The sequence below is a fragment of the Molothrus aeneus genome, chromosome 4 (genome assembly GCF_037042795.1).
Source record: "Molothrus aeneus isolate 106 chromosome 4, BPBGC_Maene_1.0, whole genome shotgun sequence".
NCBI lineage: Eukaryota > Metazoa > Chordata > Aves > Passeriformes > Icteridae > Molothrus > Molothrus aeneus.
Genome location: NC_089649.1, coordinates 6,409,537 through 6,428,879, shown reverse-complemented (window position 1 = coordinate 6,428,879; position 19,343 = coordinate 6,409,537). Strand labels below are relative to the sequence as shown.

Sequence of the window (19,343 nt, the reverse complement as noted above, 5' to 3'; positions counted from 1 at the left end):
AATAATTCCTCTGCTTCAGGGCGGGGAAGGATGAGGAAAGAGAAGCTGTGATACAGCCAGTGACAAATTTAATTTTAATGAATAAAATGGACTTAAAGGCTTTGATGTTGCTCTGCTTGCTGTTTCATTTTGTAGTAGTCAGTGATGGTGTTGCTGCTGTGCAGCTTTCTGCCATTACTTGGGAAGACTGGAAGTTTTGTTTTTAAACTAGGCAATCTGCAAGAGGAAGGGAGGGTAAAAGAATGACCTCAGATATCAGCAAGCAACTCATAATGATTTGGTGACTTGGAGATACTTAAGCAAACTGGTGTGCTGTTGCCCTTTTTACTGATAGCACTGGTTTTGGCTTTTTTTGTAAAGGGAAATCAGATTCTCAGCAGCCTTTCCATTGAAGAATACAAGGCTACACTGAAAATGATAAAACAAGCCATTCTTGCCACAGACCTGGCACTCTACATCAAGTAAGTCAGAAGAAACTTTTGCTGAATAATCACTGCTGGATATTAGCATCATGTCAGTATCCTGCAAAATCTTTTGTTTTAATTTCTTTTTAAGGAGGAGAGGAGAATTTTTTGAACTTCTAAGGAAGAAGCAGTTTAATATGGAAGATCCCTCACAAAAGGAGCTATTTCTGTAAGTTAGAGCAGAATAATCACGAAATCAGTTAATATTACTGGGTAGCCGGTTTCCCATGCCATGTTGCTGTGAACTTCATTAAACCCAGCAGGTCTTTGTGCTCTGGGCCTGTACAACCTGGCATTGTCACACGGGTCACTGAACTCCCAGGGTCTGAACTACTAAGAGTGCAACCTGTATAAAAAACTTTGTTAAATAGTATGTCGAGTTAGATTTATAACTTTGCTCTAATTTCACTTGTTTTTCTGACTTGATGTTCCTTGAAATTCTATATTCTATTTTACCAGTCCCTTGACTTGGTGGCTACATACATGTCACGTAGAATAATTTAGCCCTTTCTTTCTGTTTGTTCTGCAGAGCAATGCTGATGACTGCTTGTGACTTATCAGCCATAACTAAACCATGGCCAGTTCAGCAACGGGTATGTGTTTAATTTTTAAGGTTTCCTAAATGCTTTAAAGTTTGTTTTGTCCACCCAGTCCTTACTGCAAAGGCAGTGGTAGAATGCTGAACTGGAGTCTCACAATGTGTGTGGGGGCTCATATGATATATCCTAAGGAGAGATAGGAGCCACTCTTGTTTGTAGGTAGCAAGCAAATTTTTAGAGCTCACAATGAGTGAAATCTCTTACAGATTGCTGAGCTTGTGGCTACTGAGTTCTTTGATCAAGGAGATAAAGAGCGGAAGGAACTCAACATAGAACCCACAGTAAGTGGCACCTCTTGCAAAATGTCTTTTGGAAACGGCACTTAAAATTTCTCCCACTGACCACACTGCAGGACTAGCTCCTTCCCTGGCTTCCTAGAAGCCAGTTTTGTTCTGTGGTTCCAAAACACCAATAGTGTGTCACTATTTCTGAACCAGAAGAACAGACAGGATTATTTCCTTTAAGTCAGTGTTACTAACTGGGCCAGGAAATAGATTGTCAAGTTGGTACCTTTATGTAACTATCCAAACCCAGTAAGTTTGCCTGGATATTTGGGCTCTGTCAACCCAAAGCCAGTCTTCCAGGGGAAGTCATGCAGTCCAATTCCCTTCCTTCTAACACCTGTAATGACACCCCACTGTGCTGAGCTTGCTGTGCTGTTTAAGGTGCTGCTTTTTAATTCCACACTCTCTTCGGTTTTGGTTGGGTTTTATATTGAATACATTTAAACACAGAACTTGTTCTCTCATTATCTGCAGGATCTAATGAACAGAGAGAAGAAAAACAAAATTCCCAGCATGCAGGTTGGATTCATAGATGCTGTTTGTTTGCAGCTGTATGAGGTATGGTGCCTAAGGAAGAACCGCAAATATCTGAAACCAGAGCTGCTTGCTGGTAGACACAGATTTACAATTAGGATAGAAATCAAATTAAAAACTAGCCCCTTAATTAGAATTTTTTTAATATTACATATGGTTCATTATTCTGTTGAAGAAATTATTATTTTAGTGTTTGTAATTAGTTGTATATTTGTCTGATTAACATGTTTTCTCACAATTTTTTTAAACCTAGTTAAAATGCTGTGCTCTCTGCAATTGGTGTTATGTCCTTGGGTTATATTCTGGATTATCAGGGAAAGTCACAAAACTAATGCTTTGACCTCTAAGGAAAGAATGGTATCCAGGTAGTGCATTGACAGAAAGTGTTTACAAGTTTATAAGAATTCAGAATTCGTTATACAAAAGGTGATATGCTATGTATAGGAAATTGACCCAATTTTAACACTTCCCATCCCATTCTTTTCCTTCTCTTTCATCACACACCAAAGCATTGCATGAGATAATTCACTGAAATGCTTTTTTGTCCTGGTCACAAACTGTACGAGAAGCTGCTTGGTCAAATACAGTGTGAAAAACAACATAATGATTTCTGGGGTTTTTTTAACCCAGTACAACATTGGAGCAAAGGTCTGTTTATTTGAACTGTACCGAGTATTTTAGAGAAACCAAGGTGAGAAAAAGAAAGGAGATGAACAGAAAACCGAATTCTTAAGAACCTTCCAGTGCAAGGAACAGGATGATTACTTGAATTTTTCCCTCTGACACAATTAGCTTTTCTGAAAAGAACACACATTCACCAGTTCAAAGCAAACAGGGATAGACAAAGGGAGCTACTAGCTGCTGTCCCTGAAAATCAAGTGCTTCTGTGCTGTAGAAACTGTCAGGAAAATAAGGCAGCCTTTGCTTTGAAGCCCCAGAAAACTGTCTCCAGCAGGAGGTAGGCCTGAAACAAGACTTGAGTGTCTCTGCAAAGATACAGATTGGACAAACAGAAAACTTTACCAGAAGGCCTGAGCAGACTTGAATGCCCACAGTTCTAGAGCCTGAACATCTGTATTTCTTCCTATTAGGGGAAGAAATACAGATGTTTCTATTTATGAAAAGATCAGAAAAACTGAAATCATTTACTCTAAAATATTCACTGCTGCTTATATCTACAGTTCCCAAGTGATCCTAGTCCAAATTGTACCCAGCTCTTGTGTTAACTAACCAGTGCATTTAATGATCCACAAGTCTTCCTCTAAGTTCAGAAATCTGAAAAAAAATATGAGATTTCATTCTCCATTTTTAAGTTAAAAATTGAATGCAATTTGTTTTCCATGTTTTCAATGTATTTCAGGCCCTAACGCACGTGTCAGAGGCCTGCTCCCCTTTGCTGGATGGCTGCAGAAAAAACAGGCAGAAATGGCAAGCCTTGGCTGAGCAGCAAGAGAACCTGATTAATGGAGAAAGCAACCAAGGCAAACGGAACTGATGTGCTGATTGCACCACCATAAGCCCAAGTTCACGTAGGAGACACAGTAATAAGGGAGTACTGCATTTTGCTAAACACTGTATGAATTTGGCTTGTGTTTTGCCACTGCTGTATTATTTTTTCCCCATTTCAAGATATAGCATGACTGCGTAGATGCCAAGATTATCTGAAGACAATATGTTTCTCTTATTACATCTGACTGAGATGGAAGAAGATCTGCAGGGGTGGTTTTTGCTACCCCAGCCCACAAGAAGGTACTGGTGCAGGCACTGACTGTGCCCAAGAGCCTGTTGCTTTACAGATGTACATAGTTGTTTGTGATCATGTTGTGGCCAGTATCTGAAAGACTACTGCATTTTGCACCTTTGCTCTCCCTCCTCCCATCTTGCTGTATTATGTTATAAAAATACTGAGCAGTCTTGCCTGTTCTGTTTCCAGAGGTTCAGAGCAAAGACTGGGACTCGCTCTGGGGAGCCTATTCAAAATAAACTATTGCTAACCTCTCTCAGACAGCAGAACTGGGCTCTGAGGTGAAAAACCCCCAAATCTGTGCACCCAGTAGAGTTTGGGTTTTTTCCATATTAGATGGATGTCTTAGCAAATGTGTTATTCCAGCTGAAGAAATGTCTAAGACCCCTGTGAATGACTAGGCAGCCAGAGTCTCAGAAGTTCTGTGCTAGAGGTGGCTGAGGTCTCCATGCCCAATGGAAACTGCTTGAAGACAGATGAAATATCCCAACATAACTGACAGGCTGCCATGGAAAGCTGCAAGAAGTACACAGAGAAATGGAAACAAAGCAGGATTGGTTTTGTACGCTGGTTTTAACTTCATTTGGAAGTTGATTTTAACATCATCTAACCAACAGACTGCATCACAGGCAGAAGAGAATGACTGCAAGAGGTGAAAAGCTGAATCAGAATGATGCAGGAAGGGCACACTCCTGGTGACCACCAATGACTGATTCTTCAGGCCAGTGTTACTATGAAATGGCTATGACCGCTTTGAAGAAAGTTTTATGTAAACATCTCTTAAAAATCATTTTAACATCAGTTTAACAGGATTAATCACAGTGTCTTGAAGAAATAGGAAAAAAAAATACCAAAAGCAAAAGTGGCCAAGAGTGCTACAGGGATTTGCCATTTGTGTGTGAGGCATTAATGTTCTGTAAAGTAAGAAATCAATTAACTTGCACTAGTAAAAAATAAAATTGGTGCATTATTTAAGTGAAGATAATTAATAAAAATGGTTTTGAATTGGAAACAATTAAAGAAAATATACACATTGGACAAATCCCAAAAGAGGAATACAAGGAGAGTACTATTCTTTAGGTGGACAGGATAAGGAGACACATGCCAGTAGTCTAAAATGCATTAGCAGCACAGGTAACTTTGGCTGCACAGAGACACACAAAATGTTCCAGTTTTTTAATCTGTAATCATTATTTTTTAGTTAAAATCATCATTTGGCAAAAGTAGCACATTTGGCACGGGACTTCTAAGTGTGGGAATGTAGTTCTATCACAATATTCCAGGAAATTCTAGTTAGAAACTGCAATAAATTTTTCTTCCGAGGAGATTGTCAACCCAAGTCGTAAGATCTGGTCAAAAAGGGAAAACTCCCCCTTTTTATCAATTTCTTCATTTAGACAAACGATGCCAGGAGCTAAGAAAAGATGAAGCAAATGTTTCAAAATGTTGGATGATACTGAGTTATAGAGTTGATATTTTTTTAATATAGAACAAGGTATTCTGACAGTCAGCAGTATTTCTGCCACACTAAATTGTTTGTCACTGATGAAGTCCTATCTCAGGCTTCTCTAGTGAGCACCAATAATAAATGATTGCAGCTGTGAAATTTGAAAACATTTTTCTACAGAAGTATTTCTCCTTATTCTGTCCCAACAAATTAAAAAAAAAAAAAAGGATGGATTGCAACACTCACTAAGAATTCCAGGACTGCTGTTTTGCAGTACTCTGTATATGTATTTCTGTGCATACACAGTATGCAGGTGACAGCAGCCTGACCCTGCCAACACACCACACCCCCCCAAAAAAAAAAGGTTTTAGGTACTTTTGGATCAATAGAAAACTTTGCTTCAGGATTTGCATAGCCCTTGTATAGTCTTTTTCTTGAGTGCTTGAGATACTGAAATATAATTATTATACTGATGAGATACATATTTAATATAAATAGGAATAAAATATATGTATATAAAGGTGTATCCTTGCTATTATGGTTGAGACTAGTAACTCATGGTGACAACACAGCAGATAACTATGATGATATCACAGTGTAGTGATGTAACTTTGACATTAGTATTCCAGTATTTCTTTGCTATATTGTGTGTTCAGCAAAGCTTTATTATAAGTAAATTTATAAATGCTATGAAGGAGTGCTGGATTCATACCTTTGACTTGAAAAGAAGGGCATGATGTTACATTTTTTTAAAGGTTCACTTAAAATGAACAGTTATACGGTATGTGCATATATTTAATTATATATCTGTACACATTTATCCCATAGAATCTTTTCCACCACAAATGTTGGAACCTACACATAAATACAGTTCCTAGTAAATAAACATTTAAATATCGTAACACACCTGTATCTGTATATATTTATATAAAACCAAAGCCTTTAAACTACTGGTTTAAGAACCTTAAAAGCGTAGAGTGCTGTATTTCATGAGATTCAAAGCCTTTACATAGTGTTTTTCTCTGCCTGAAGGCAAAATCAAAGTGTGTCATGGCTTTTTGTGACTCAATTGCAGAAACTGCTCCCTCCTTTCATAATGTAAATAGGGGACAATATGGGAAAAAAAATCCAAACCTAACCTGGCTACAGCAGGTTCCTGCTTCAAGTTCACTGTCTTCAGAATTGAACCTTGTGAAAGCCAGCTGGTGGATTACAGCTATGCAGCTGTCATTCATTTCATCATGAGCTGTGTATCTCCTTATTTCAGTCTGCTCTCAAAGACATGATATTGTCTAGCTGTAACAATCAGTGTGGCTTACACAAGAAACCAGCTGAAATGGAGTTTATCCCTTTGACAGTTCAGCCTTAAGTCCATTGAAAGCATTGTCGCATTTGAGATTTCAATTCCTGGGTACAAGAACTTGTCCCCCTAATTCTTAATGCTTCTCTTAATGAGGACAACTAAGTTAGTATCCTACTTGATCTCAGACACAAACGTGATTTCTTTCAAACTCACTCCACAGCACAGTTTAATTCTTGAAGTACACTTTTATTTCTGGATTTGTTCTGAAAAAAATTACTTGTGTTAACACACACAAAATTCCTGATTAACCCTACCTCTTCTAATTTCAAGTAACAGAGAGGCTCTTGAGCTGAATTTTCCAGGAAATTAGCCACACATGCAATATTAGCTGAAGGCCTAGGTTTTCTATTATATCATACAGTTAAAGCAAGTGTCTGACTTTGGAGATATTGTGAATTTTTAATTAAGAAGCAGTTTATAGTTAAGAGCAGATTACTCATATCTTCACTGTGCACATACACAAGTGAGCTACTGATAAAAGAAAACAATTAATTTCACTGATGATCAGCTGATTTCTCCTCAGAAGAGAGAACCAAAGCCTCTTTATACGCATCACCCTCTGACAATTGCATGCATCTTTTGAATTCCAACCCAGTACATTTTACCTGGTAGTGGTATGAACTGACAAATTCAGGGCACTTAACTAATTCATATATAAGGTTTGTCAAAATTAGCAGATAACTGATTTTCCAACTCATTATACAGAAAGATAATGAAGAATCAGGTCTAGGCCCTTAAAATTAGAGGAGTGATACAGCTGCTGTTGCTTCCAGTCATGCATAAGAACATGGCAAAGACTTTTTATGGAAAATAATTGCCTTGCTTATAATAAATTCACATGTTTTTAAAGGTTTTTACAAAGACCTCATTTTTCAAGCAAATTAATATAGTAGTATTCATTCAGAGTCTTATCTCTGTGATGCTGCAGGTTTTTTCTTCATGTTAAATTATATGCCGTTTACATTCCACAAGGTTTCAGCTATATTTCCCAGTTCCCTGCTGTACCTTTTCAGGGGCTTGCACTAATTTAAAATATAAGCTTGAACAGCAGAATGAGTATGGCCAGAGTATGGTAAATAATGAGGGCAGGGTTTTTTTGCTTTGGACTTTGACAAGAAGAAGAAACACCACAGATTCTGTGCTGGTAATTAGTGACACTTGCTAAATGCAGCAAATTGTGACAGCAGGATATTTCATCTTGGTCATTGTGAGGTGAATGCAAAGTCTCTTCTCCACATAAGGAAGGGTGTTTGCACACAGAAACTCCTATCTGAGTACCAGTGTTTGCAAATGTGTATTTATGTGACAATGCTCTGTAATTGCTGGTTCCCACTAACTCCCAGAGCATGAGCTTGGCATGCCATGGCCTCACGCATGCCCAGATGCCCACCTGAAGTCAGTATTGTGATTCCCATTTACCTCAGGGGAGCTGGGCTGTGCTGTATAGAAAGTGAAAGAATGGGTCAAATCCATCTTTTCTTACCTGTAAAGAGGGACCAAACCCTTATCCTTGGTGACAGCTGCCTCACCTGCTCTTTACTGGTTCAGCTATTGCCACCGATGCCCAAGGTACCTTACAGATGTAACTGAAGTTAGAATTTGAGTCCTCTTGGTGTTCACATGGCAGACACCTGCATGTGTCTCTTAAAGAATGTAGTTTGAAATGCACTGTAAATAGTTTTAACATACATTCCTATTATAGTTTAATAAAAACCTTAATCACAGTCACTAGTCACTGAGTTTGTCCATTTGTATTCTTCTATCTTTTAAAAATACCTGAACAAATATATAGTTTCTGGGCACAGTATTTTTGTACTAGATTAAGGGGTTTCTCTGTATATTATGTTTGCCTTTAAACACTATTAAAGTCTTCTGAATGTCATGTGTTCTCTCTTGCTTCTGTCCTATGACTTCTTAGACTAAAGCCAGTTACATTACTTAAGAGAATCATTAGCCCTACTTACCTTACAGCTGCTAGAGAACATAAGGGTCAGCTTATTTTCTGTGGTCAGACTGCTGCTTATAACTTATTTCTTCTTTCTTCTCTTTGTACTGTTTTCATGCTTTTTAAAATAAAAAGGATGATGTCAAATTTTACTGTTTGTTATATTATTGAGGTGTAATTTTAATGCCTGATTTAAATCATTGCTTCTGTAAATTTGTATTTCATAGCAGCTTTTCTCGGTCCTAGAAATCCTGAAGAGAAAAATATCCGTTAATATCAAGATACTTCTGAGTATTCCTGAGATCAGCCATCAGTAAATAGTTCTTGTTTCAAAACCACAAAAAAATAATTCAGCGCCATTGACCACTAGAGAGCACTGGAGCTGCACCTCCTGAGAGCTGTCAGAAACCAGTTCATTTCTGACAGAAAGCAGAATCAGCAAATACAAGAGTTACACAGAGGAATCCCTCATCCTCTGCCCCCACAGATCAGTTCCTGGGGGATATCAATTGCCAGAGAGATAGAAATAGTCAGTCCTGTGACTTCAACAAAACTGTGGAATTTTTCTTTTTTCTACAACCAAAGCCTCATCTTGCACAAACTGCTGATCCTAGAAGTAATTCTGGACCAGTGGGCTTCTTGGCATTTTCTCTTCTTTGCCTATTAGGTCCTTCACAGCAACACTTCTGGCTCGACTTTTTTTAGCTCTAGGCAAAACCAAGAAGTATGTACAGCCCTGACAGACAGCAGGCTCATTCAAGAAGTTATGAAGGGCCAGATTTAGCTCAGCACAAAACACAAGGACTGTTTGCTCGAACCAACTGCAGTTTACGAGTGCAACTGCACAAGTGCCCGTGCATATCTGCAAACATCAGGTCACTGTTTGCTGCTGGGACTACAACATTTCCACCCCCTCAACAGCCCAGGCTGGTGCTGCTCAGCCTTTCTGGCCTGCTGGAGGTTTGAATTCCCTGCTGAGAAGTGGCAATGTTTGCAGCAGGAGCGCTGGGATCCATTCCTTACCCAGCCCTGGAGCGAGGGCATTTTAATTGAAGAGGTGAACGAACATCACACAAAGTCTTTCTCTTCTTGTACAGATGCGATGCCTCATTAACAAATGGAAAAGACAAAGGCTCTTTCCTCCAGCCACATTTTCAGCAGCAGGTGGTGACAGCTATTGCATTCCACAGTCCCATGAAACCTCACCCTTTAATATTTTTAGGAAAAATCTCACATGACTGAGTTTGTTCCAATAGTAAGCTTTAGGGACAGACTTATGGAATCTAACAGTCACTGTGTTTTAGAACAGCACCATTTCTTAGCACACACAGAATTTAGAACCACTTCAGTTGAAAAATACCCCAGGCCACTGGCGTAATACCCCAGTTCATAATGGCTGAAAAATCCACAGTTTACACAGGTTTCTCTTGTTTACCACCATCAAATTCTGGGAGTAAAATCCATGGTTCAATCATACCAATAGTTTACATGTGATACATTTGCATATATAAGCATTCAGGATGCTTTTATTGTAGTAGTTAATGAAGTCACTGGCAATTTATTTTATGATATATAGAGCTCCTTAATGAAAGTTCATTTTACAGATAAGTAGAGGGGTTAATTTAGTCAAGGTCACATGGAAAGTCCATTTCTGAGCTGGAAAGAGCACCAGAATCTGGGTGTCCCTTCTGCTTTTACCTGAGACACATGATGCCCAAACTAAGAAAGGACTTTTAATCTGAAACCATATTTTCATTTTGCAAATACAAATATTTAAATATCTTAGCCATACAGGGTGCTCTCGTGCTAGAGAGCAAGATACATAATATTGCACTTCAGAAGAACTCTGAAGCTCACTATTTTACAGATTAAATTAGATTCAAGCCACTAATCCAGATAATCACAAAAAACTTGTGTGGGGTTGGGAGCTAGATAATAACTAAGAGGAAAAGTTCACAGCAAGTAAAAAAGTTATGTTGAAATAAGCTAAAAGTGCAGCTCAGATTTGGGAGAAACTGAAATGACTGATGCAGACTTTCAATACTGTACATTCTTAGCTCACTGGTCTATAACTTGACCCCACTCTATGATCACATTTCATATTCTAAAAAAAAGAAATTGGGGAATACAGGAATATTCAGATATAAATTTAAATACCTTTAGAAAAGCCAGACAAAAAGCCCCACAGGGCAACTGGCATATCAGTCTCTGAGTGGCAAGTGTCAAATGGCACCAATACTCAGAGATTCGTTTCACCTTTTCTGGAAAAGCACACTTACTTTTATTGGCAGGTGTTCACTGTCGCCCTTTTTCACTGAAACAAGGCCAGATTCCATGATTCTGTGTAATCCTAGGATTCATTTTAGCATACAGAAACTGACAAAGTAAATACCAGGGTTGTTGCTCTTTTAATCCTAAATTTTGCTTCTAGATTTTTTCAACCTGGATGTTATTAACTCCTGCACTTCAGTTCTCTCCAATAAAAAAACTCTCAAAAATGCAGCACTTTATGGATCAGAGCCACTACACAGGAATCAGAAAGCAGTGGATACAGACAGTTAAGAGCAAGCTTTAAAACCCACAGCCCACTACTAACTAATCACACAAATGGATCTATACTCACTGGAAATTTCTAAGCAATCCTCAAATGCTGAATTCTCTTGCTGAACAGATTTCACAGTAGCAGCATCCAGGAGATTCTCCTCAAACCAAAATAAAAGCAGAAATTCAGCAAACAGGCAGCTGGAGCAGGACAACATCTAGCTCAAGCAGGATCTAATCCTGCTGCAATGCAACACCCAACTGCAACATGTACTTTGAAATTATTTATCCAAGACATGGCATTAGTTAGGCTCCATCAAGCTCCTGGTTGCTAGGCCACCCACTGTTAGGCTTAAATTGGCTTTACTGGCATACAATTGTCTATTTACCACATTGATACAGAATTGAGTATTGTGGCTCAAATGCTTAGTGAAACTTGCCAGTAAGGGATCCATCTTTGCAAGACATCATGAAGAATCATTCAGTAGAAAACACTCATAAGTACTGCACAATCTGCATGGTTTTATCAGGGATTAGTCTCTTATTCTAGACATCAATATTTTCATGAGTACATCATGTTTATGCTGGCACCAAGCCTTAACCAACCCAACATTTCTACTGGTCTGGCTAATTTTAGTCAGAACAACTTGAATCCGAGCCACAAAACAATAAACAGGGGAGATGAATACAACCCACTGCAAAAGGCTTTTTATCACCCTGATCTTTGGAACTGCACTGCCATCACAATGCACCTTGCTACAATGATCACAGATTGGCAGCATGAGGTTGGCATAACCATATAAGTTAATAATTTCTTGCCATCCACCTCACCTAAAGATCAAACTTCAAAGTTAGTAAGTTTGTCCATTTGCAATGTTCTGCAGCTGGCACGTTGGAGAAAGCCACAAAGCCAAGAACACACCCTCAGCTTTCAAAACTGTCATGAGAACAGCAATACTGGAAAACAAGATTTCAATGCACCATCAAAGAAAATGCTGTAGTTCTGAAAACCACACAGGGTAGAGGGAGACAGAAAAAGGAAAAATGTTGTGGAATGTTCCAACTAAGAAAATCTACAAAACCAATTTTAATTGTGATTTTAGAAGGAAAACCAGCTACTATAGGAGGACAAAAGAACACTAAATGATGTGTAGATTGTATGATTCTAAAACCAAGGCCATATTTTGTCATATTGAGCAACTCACATTATTTTAGACCTGGATTTTGGACTAAATACAGCAGAAGCTGCACTACAACCACTGCCAGAAGGAACCTTTCTGCAAAGCCTGTAAAGAGAGTTGCCAGTTTTGTTATGTAACAGCTCGGATGAACGATAACTCAGCCCTGGGTGTTTATGTATAGACACTACACAGTCCAGGTAAGACTGCCAGTGATAACTACAAAGGTCAATATACACATCAGTGCAATAAAAACACATAATCTGATTCTCAGAATAGAGTCTGGCCATTTTCTGAGCTGGCAGATGGGCAAGCATTATTGGCACAGCACCGGGCATCAGCTAAAACATTTTTTGAGTTATTCAGGTGATCAAAAACTGCATGAAATTGTGGGAAAAAACCTCCATGGGAAAACTACACAAAGACCTAAATGATGTTGTGAAATGCACATTGTGAGGTAGTTCCCTCATCACCCTTAGGAGTACACAGCCTGAACACCTTCCATCTGGCTGGTTTCTTCACTGAATGTGTTATAATGAAGAAAATTTGCAGATGCTGCTAAGAATTTAAACAATATATATATAAAAGTGGTGACATGAATAGAGACTACCATCCCAATTTTCACAGCTCAGTGTTAGGACAGGCAGCAGGTTGTTTTCTGAAACAACCTGCAGACATTCAGTAAATCCTCTACCCCATGCTTGTTGTGCTGAGCAAAACAGGCCCCAAACAAATTATAATGGACAAAGTAGAGACTTGTGTTTGTTTTGTTGGGTAAATAATATCACCTCCAGTTGCCTGAAGACTCTCCCACAAGCTCACAGATGCAACCGACATAAAAAATGTCAAGCAATGCTGTTAGTTTAATTATTACTTCCACTAGACACCTGATTTTTATCCCACATTGTGGATAGAATGAATGGATTAGCAATTCTTAATTGAGATGAGCAATAAAGATTCTGTTATAATCTGGAGGCCATAAGAGATATTCAGCAAGCAGCGGGGTCAGGACTGGGAATGTGATTAAACACCAGGAAAGCTCTCCTTGGAGAGGTCAGTGTATCAGCTGAGCTTTACTCAGCCTCGTCATGGAGTCAATTGCCCCCAAGATAAGGCAGAGGATAAATTCCCTGCGCACAGCCTCGGGCGTGCAGAGCAGCCCTCCTGCAGGCACAGCCATGGCATTCGACGGCACTTGGAAAGTTGACAGAAATGAGAACTATGAGAAGTTCATGGAGGCCATGGGTAAGGCTCAGCTTTCCAATCCCTTCTGCAGGAAAAACATCACCCAGCTGAATACAAACCCAGACTGCCTGACAACTGCCTTCGGGCCATCCTGTCCTTTCCCTCGTGGCTGCTCCGCCCCTGCATTTATTTGCAAAATATCCTGAGCTGGGGGGGAAGATGCTGAGAAATGTTCTGGTTTTAATTACACTGCATTAATCTTGAGCAATTCCAAATTTATTTCAGCAGAAAAAAAAAAATCTCTAAGTCTAGATTTGAGGAAAAGGCTCAGACAACTTGAATGGATAAACTTTAAATCTAATTCTATAGCTGGACTATTATTTTGAAAACATCAAACCAATTTAAACATTCAACGGGGAGGAAATCATAATTCTTCAATTTCAGAGAAACACTTGATTCAAGTAATTCTAACATCCTAATATTTACTTGAAGTTTGTACAGAGTGTGCATTATATGGACATAAATCTAACTACTCCAGTTAAGACAGTGATTTTTTTGTATTATATGTGTGCTAGTGAACATGGCCTCGATGAAAACTGAAGGACAAATATTTGGGTCAGAACACTGCAATAAACTCACTTGGCCACATAAAATTGATTTTAAAAAAGACAAATATGACGCTCCAGAGGTTTGGGGGGTTTTTTTCTGATTTATGTTAACTGATTTTTTTAGGTATTGGCATGATGAAAAGAAAGCTGGGAGCCCACGACAATCTGAAGATCACCATCCAGCAAAATGGGGACAAATTTAATGTCAAAGAAGCCAGCAACTTCCGAACCATAGAGATTGAATTTACTCTGGGAGTCAGCTTTGAGTACAGCCTGGCTGATGGGACTGAACTTACTGTAAGAGTCTTCCTACATAGTTCAATGCTTACTGTGTGATAATGACTTTATAACGTGCAGTTTCAAAAGGAACCATTTGTCTTCCTAGTTTTTAATTTAAATTCTCCTTCTGAATTACATGAAATTTTCCTGAACCTGACTGTTCAGGAATGCTTGCAGCTTATACACCAAAGCATAAGGGAGTCTTAACTGTTAAAGGTTCAAGACTGCACCATGGATCTCAGGGTTCCAGAGAGCCCAAAAAAGCAGAGCAAGTAGCAATTTTTACAAGATGAAATCCAGGTGATTTGCCATTTTACTTCTTCTAATACTCAAGTTCACCTCATAGAGTGCAGAGTGAGTATTTGTAAGAAATTACAAATCTTGGTTGATATAATTATTTAAAATAAGGTGTATTGACCAGTAAAAAAAACACCTAGGTTGGCTATTATGCATTTAAATAAGCCAATTGTTTTATTAAAATTTCATTTTTGCAGCTTTTCTAGAAAGCATCATTACACTGTTTTAATCTTTTTTCGCTTTTAAGCATTCTTCACCCTTTAAACCAAATCAGTGTCATAACTGTTGCAAAACATTTGGGGTTTTTTCCCATCATAGGGTGCTTGGACCCTGGAAGGAAATAAACTTGTGGCCACATTTACCAGAAAAGACAATGGAAAAGTACTTAAAGCAACCAGAGAAATCGTGGGTGATGAACTCGTTCAGGTGAGTTAAGAAGTCATTCACACACAAGTTTGCAATAGAATCAGCAGAAAAAGTTTTTAAAGCTTTTCTAAACGTAGAAAATATTTTCTTCAAGCCAAATAACTTCATCTATCAATAGTTAAAATTCTCAGTTGTCTATAAAGAATTTAAAACTCTCTGAACCATATCTGGGAAATGAAACTTTTCAATTCCAGCTACTGATTTCTCCTTCCTGATTTTTTAACAGACCTACCTATACGAAGGAGTTGAGTCCAAGAGATTCTTCAAAAGGGGCTAAGCACTTCACACAGAACTGCACCACAATGAAGGAACAATAAAAGACCATTTTCTACACATCCTCTGCGTGGTTTCCTTTCCCATTCCATCCCCTCACAACACCTCCCTAGCAGCAGTTACCTGTGCTGAAAACATAGGCTAGTTCTTTATGCTCCTGTTTTGCCTCGAATGAACAAACTCCCAGTACCGAACGCTTTTTAAAATGTCTTTTGTACCAAGTCCTGCTGAAGCCTCACAAAGGCTGCAGAAACTGTTTTGCATAAGCAGAACTTCAGTATTTTTTGCACAAGCTCTCAAATGGAAACTTAGTTTCCTTGCAAAGGCATTTATACTGAGAAACAGTTTCTCTGTGTATTTAATATTGCACAAAATTATGGGAAAACCAAAAAAAAAAAAGAGATAGTAGAGATGGGGACGAGGCTTAAAAGGGAAGTACTGTCATTGTTTTGCCCCAAATCTCTAACATGCTTCATCTACTACACATGCTTAACCAATACTTCCTATATAAAGACAAATCCATCCTTATTTCTATTGACAGAACTTATAAAGGAAAACTGCTACCCTTAAGTGCTTGTTTAAGAAAAGTAAGCTCTGTTCAGAAGCACCTGCTTGCAATCTGCCTTATCTCTTAATATCTCCTAATATTGAGGCTAAAAGGGGGTAATAGCTACCAAGAGAAAGGTTTTGTTTCACACACTCCTGGGTTTCTGGTCATTCTTCTGGACACAAAAATGATAGCCCTGGTTTCAATACGGAGTGCACTGGAAGGGCTGAGGGTGGCACATCCCAGGTGTGAGTGTGGCATCAGGTTCTGCCACTTTGTTTATTTTTATTTACTCCTGCAGCTGGGTGTTGTGCACATAAAGCACAACAGAATACACTATCTACATGAACTTTTCCACGTTCGTTCCGTGCACAAGCTCCGACTAAGCTCAAGGAGAGGAGTGTTATCTTAAAACAATTTTAATTTTCCTAAACTTCTTCACAACGGGATTCCCAAAAGGTCTTCTTGTTTTTCTCAGAGCATCATCTGCCCTCCATGAAACCGCATCGGGACGAGTTGGTCAATTTTTATTTCCACACAAGCCCCGGCACAGGTGGCAGGACAGGACCAACTCGGTGTGACAGGACTGACCGCCTGCTCTTCCCCACTGTCCGCATCTCACCTGGCAGGGAGCGGCAGCCAGCAGCGCCCAGGAAGGAATGTCAGCCACCAGCACTGGGGAATCCACAACAAGCATCGCTAATCCCAAAAACAGAGGGACAAGCAGAAATACTCTCCGCGCCCAGCGTCTTTACCTCAAGAGCCCACCCTACAAGGCAGTGCCTGAGGCGGCAGGGGCGGGGCTCTGCCTGAGGCGGGGATTGCGGGGCTTTGACCGAGGCGGGAACGGGGAGGCGGTGCGTGAGGGGGGAATGGCGGAGCTTTCCTGAGGCGGGAATGGTGGGAGTTTTGGCTGGGAGGAGCGGGCCGGTACCTAAGGCGGGAATGGCGTAGTTGTGCCTGAAGCGGGGATTGCGGGGCTTTCCTGAGGCGGGAATGGCGGGGCGGTGCCTGAGGCGGGAGGGGCGGGGCTTTGCCTGAGGGGGGAGGGACGAGACGGTGCCTGAGGCGGGGATTGCGGGCTTTCCTGAGGCGGGAATGGCGTAGCTGTGCCTGAGGCGCGGATTGCGGGCTTTCCTGAGGCGGGAATGGTGGAACCTTGCCTGAGGCGGGAGGGCCGAGGCGGTGCCTGAAGCGGGAAAGGCGTAGCTCTGCCTGAGGCGGGAGGGGCGGGGCTTTGGCTGAGGCGGGAGGGGCGGGGCCGCCGCGCGTGACCCAGGGGGCGTGGCCGTTGTACGTGCGCTCCGTTCCCATTGGCGCCACACCCGGAAGAGCCGCTGGCGCCTGCGCGGTAGGGCCGCGGCCCGGCATCCCCCTTCAGCCGAGGAGATGGAGGCGGCGGCGCGGCGGCGGCCGCGGGAGCCGGAACGGCAGGAGCGGGAGCCCGGCGATGGTGGGCGGGTGATGTCACCGTCCCTATCGGGACAGTCCTACTGGCTGGACCTTTGGCTCTTCATCCTCTTCGACCTGGCGCTTTTCCTGCTCATCTACCTGCTGCCCTGAGGGCGCGGCCCAGGTGAGGAGCGGCGTTCGGGGGCGGTCGGTCGGTCGGTCTGTCGGTAAGCAACGACGGGCTGTGCCCCCTGGAGGAAAGGGTTCGCTTCAGGAGCGGACCCCTGGGAGCAGCCTCGGCATTCCCACAGCCCCGCCTCCGAAGGAGCACAAATGCGTCTCAGGAAGCTGGAAACTGATTCCAAACTACCCCCAGCTTTGTTTATTTGTTTGCGAGATTTATTATCCGCTCTTTGTTCAGGAGGTGTAATTGATGCTCCTGATGTCAGTGTGTTCTGAAAGGCTGTGTAGCGCTGCGAACATAACCAGACCTTTCCTGTTCCCTGTAGGGCCATTGCCACCGAAGGAATTCTCACCTATTTCGCACCTTATGAACACCGGCGGTGGAAGAGAACGACCATTTGTGCAGGATAAGCAACCGGGAACACGGCTCCACTTGAGTGTGGGTGGAGGAGGCACATTTCTGTACTGTACCGTGATGGATCTGGGTGTGTCACAAGTGTTACTGTTGGGTTTTGCTCGTGTGTCCTGAGCTGTGCCTTAGAGATCTCGTACGACAGACTGACTGTCCTTTGCGATTAGTGCCTAAAGGTTTGTTGGGCAGACATGGAAGCGTGGACTGTGTGAATAAAATCCACTGAAAGGACACCCTGCAGAGTGGCTGAGAATAAAACCCAGCTCTTCTGTACACTGAAGTTGTAGCTCAGACCTGTTCCCTCAACAGATGAAGCTTGGCCAGCTGTTCTGCTTCCAAAAAGTTAATCCTGATGGGTTGATGCTGGTTGGTTTTCTATAATACATCTCTCTGTTTTTTCTTTCTTTACTTTCAGCAGTTACTGAGCCGTCTCAGGCTCAGTGTTTATAGATATAAATATTTACATATATAAACATGTCAGTGTTTAACCCAGCAGCAGTGTTTTGTCCTCACTTTCTGATTAAGATAAATCAGGTTCTGCTTTCCTTCCTAGAAACTGGGAAGGAGGAGCTTACAAAAGCAGCCTTGAGTCACTGGCAGATGACACATAAAGATCCCTCCTCCTCCCTGCCCATGAATGGTAGAGGTAGACAGTAACAGGTAATTAAAAGGTTTCAACATCAATTTCCTCTGTCTCACTAGAGGGAGACTGTCAAACTTGTGTTAAAGGGAGGAGTCTTTTGCAGTCTTCGGAGAAAGAAACAGAAGCTGAGCACAGGGAGTGAACTTTTTGCCAGGGCACATTTGGGGGACGACAGTTTTCATGCAATGGATGAAGGGGATTTGGTTTTCTTTAGCATTTTTCCCTTGGGAATACTAATTTCCAATTCTGAGCAGTACAGTCCATGCTTGGTGGTTATTTTTTTCCAGGAGTACATAAAACAAAATAACTGGATTGCAGAGACTTGGAATGCTGAGTGGGTCAGTGTCTTCTCACACAATAAATGAAAATGGGCCAGAATGAGGTTAAATAGGTTTTGAGATGTAAAAATAGACAGATGCTCTTTCTTTTATTCAATTCTGAAGACAGTTTTGCTGCTGGCAGTGGTTTGTTCCATGTGTCAGCCCTGTGCTGTAAGAACAGGGATGCTGTGCCCTGCTGGCATTTCTCATCGTGGCTACTGGTACCTGGGAGATCAGGGTGGTTCCAGAGATCTTGACTCAGGGTGCACAGGAGCCCTGAACTGTGACTGCATTCTCACAAACACCAGGATGGGAGTTCCAGTTTTTCCCATCAGGCCAATAAAAAGACAAGCTCACTACATTCACTACCTTGTTTTACCCCCCTTCTGGCATGATATCATAAGTGAAATCTCCACGGATCAACCTACTGGGAAAAGACTGTAATGTTACTGCATTTCATTTTTGATAAGGGAGACAGGTGAGATTTAAAGGCATTAAAGCTTAAGAAGTTAAATTTCAAGCTATTTTCCACTAATTTAGTTTTCTCCTTCAGCCAGATCCGACATTAAAGGTTTTGCTTAATCTCAGAAAACCTAAGAGCTAACAAAGTGCAGGCTGGTGCTGCACTGGGCTCCATCTGTTCCATAGGCACATGGAGCTCCTAAGTACAGATCCAGGT

General features: G+C 41.1%; 2 protein-coding genes and 1 long non-coding RNA gene across 4 annotated transcripts in view; all 3 read left to right on the top strand.

The window, feature by feature from the left end:
- PDE5A (phosphodiesterase 5A) overlaps positions 1–8,532 on the top strand; it is a 50,403-nt gene extending 41,871 nt beyond the window's left edge. For both annotated transcript variants that reach the window (XM_066549497.1, XM_066549496.1), the window contains exons 16-21: positions 361–461; positions 556–633; positions 994–1,057; positions 1,270–1,344; positions 1,822–1,905; positions 3,242–8,532. In XM_066549497.1, coding sequence (XP_066405594.1) covers positions 361–461; positions 556–633; positions 994–1,057; positions 1,270–1,344; positions 1,822–1,905; positions 3,242–3,376 — 537 coding nt within the window. In that variant the 3' untranslated portion in view covers positions 3,377–8,532. The remainder of the gene's footprint in view (positions 1–360; positions 462–555; positions 634–993; positions 1,058–1,269; positions 1,345–1,821; positions 1,906–3,241) is intronic.
- A 4,745-nt stretch (positions 8,533–13,277) lies between these two features.
- On the top strand, positions 13,278–15,171 carry FABP2 (fatty acid binding protein 2). Its single transcript, XM_066549042.1, has 4 exons — positions 13,278–13,344; positions 14,017–14,189; positions 14,787–14,894; positions 15,121–15,171. Exons 1-4 carry the CDS (start codon positions 13,278–13,280, stop codon positions 15,169–15,171), a joined length of 399 nt encoding a protein of 132 aa, XP_066405139.1.
- A 1,803-nt stretch (positions 15,172–16,974) lies between these two features.
- LOC136556342 (uncharacterized) lies at positions 16,975–18,193 on the top strand. The gene is made up of 2 exons (XR_010783654.1): positions 16,975–17,290; positions 17,616–18,193. It is a non-coding gene; the product is annotated as an uncharacterized lncRNA (long non-coding RNA).
- The last annotated feature ends 1,150 nt before the right edge of the window (positions 18,194–19,343 follow it).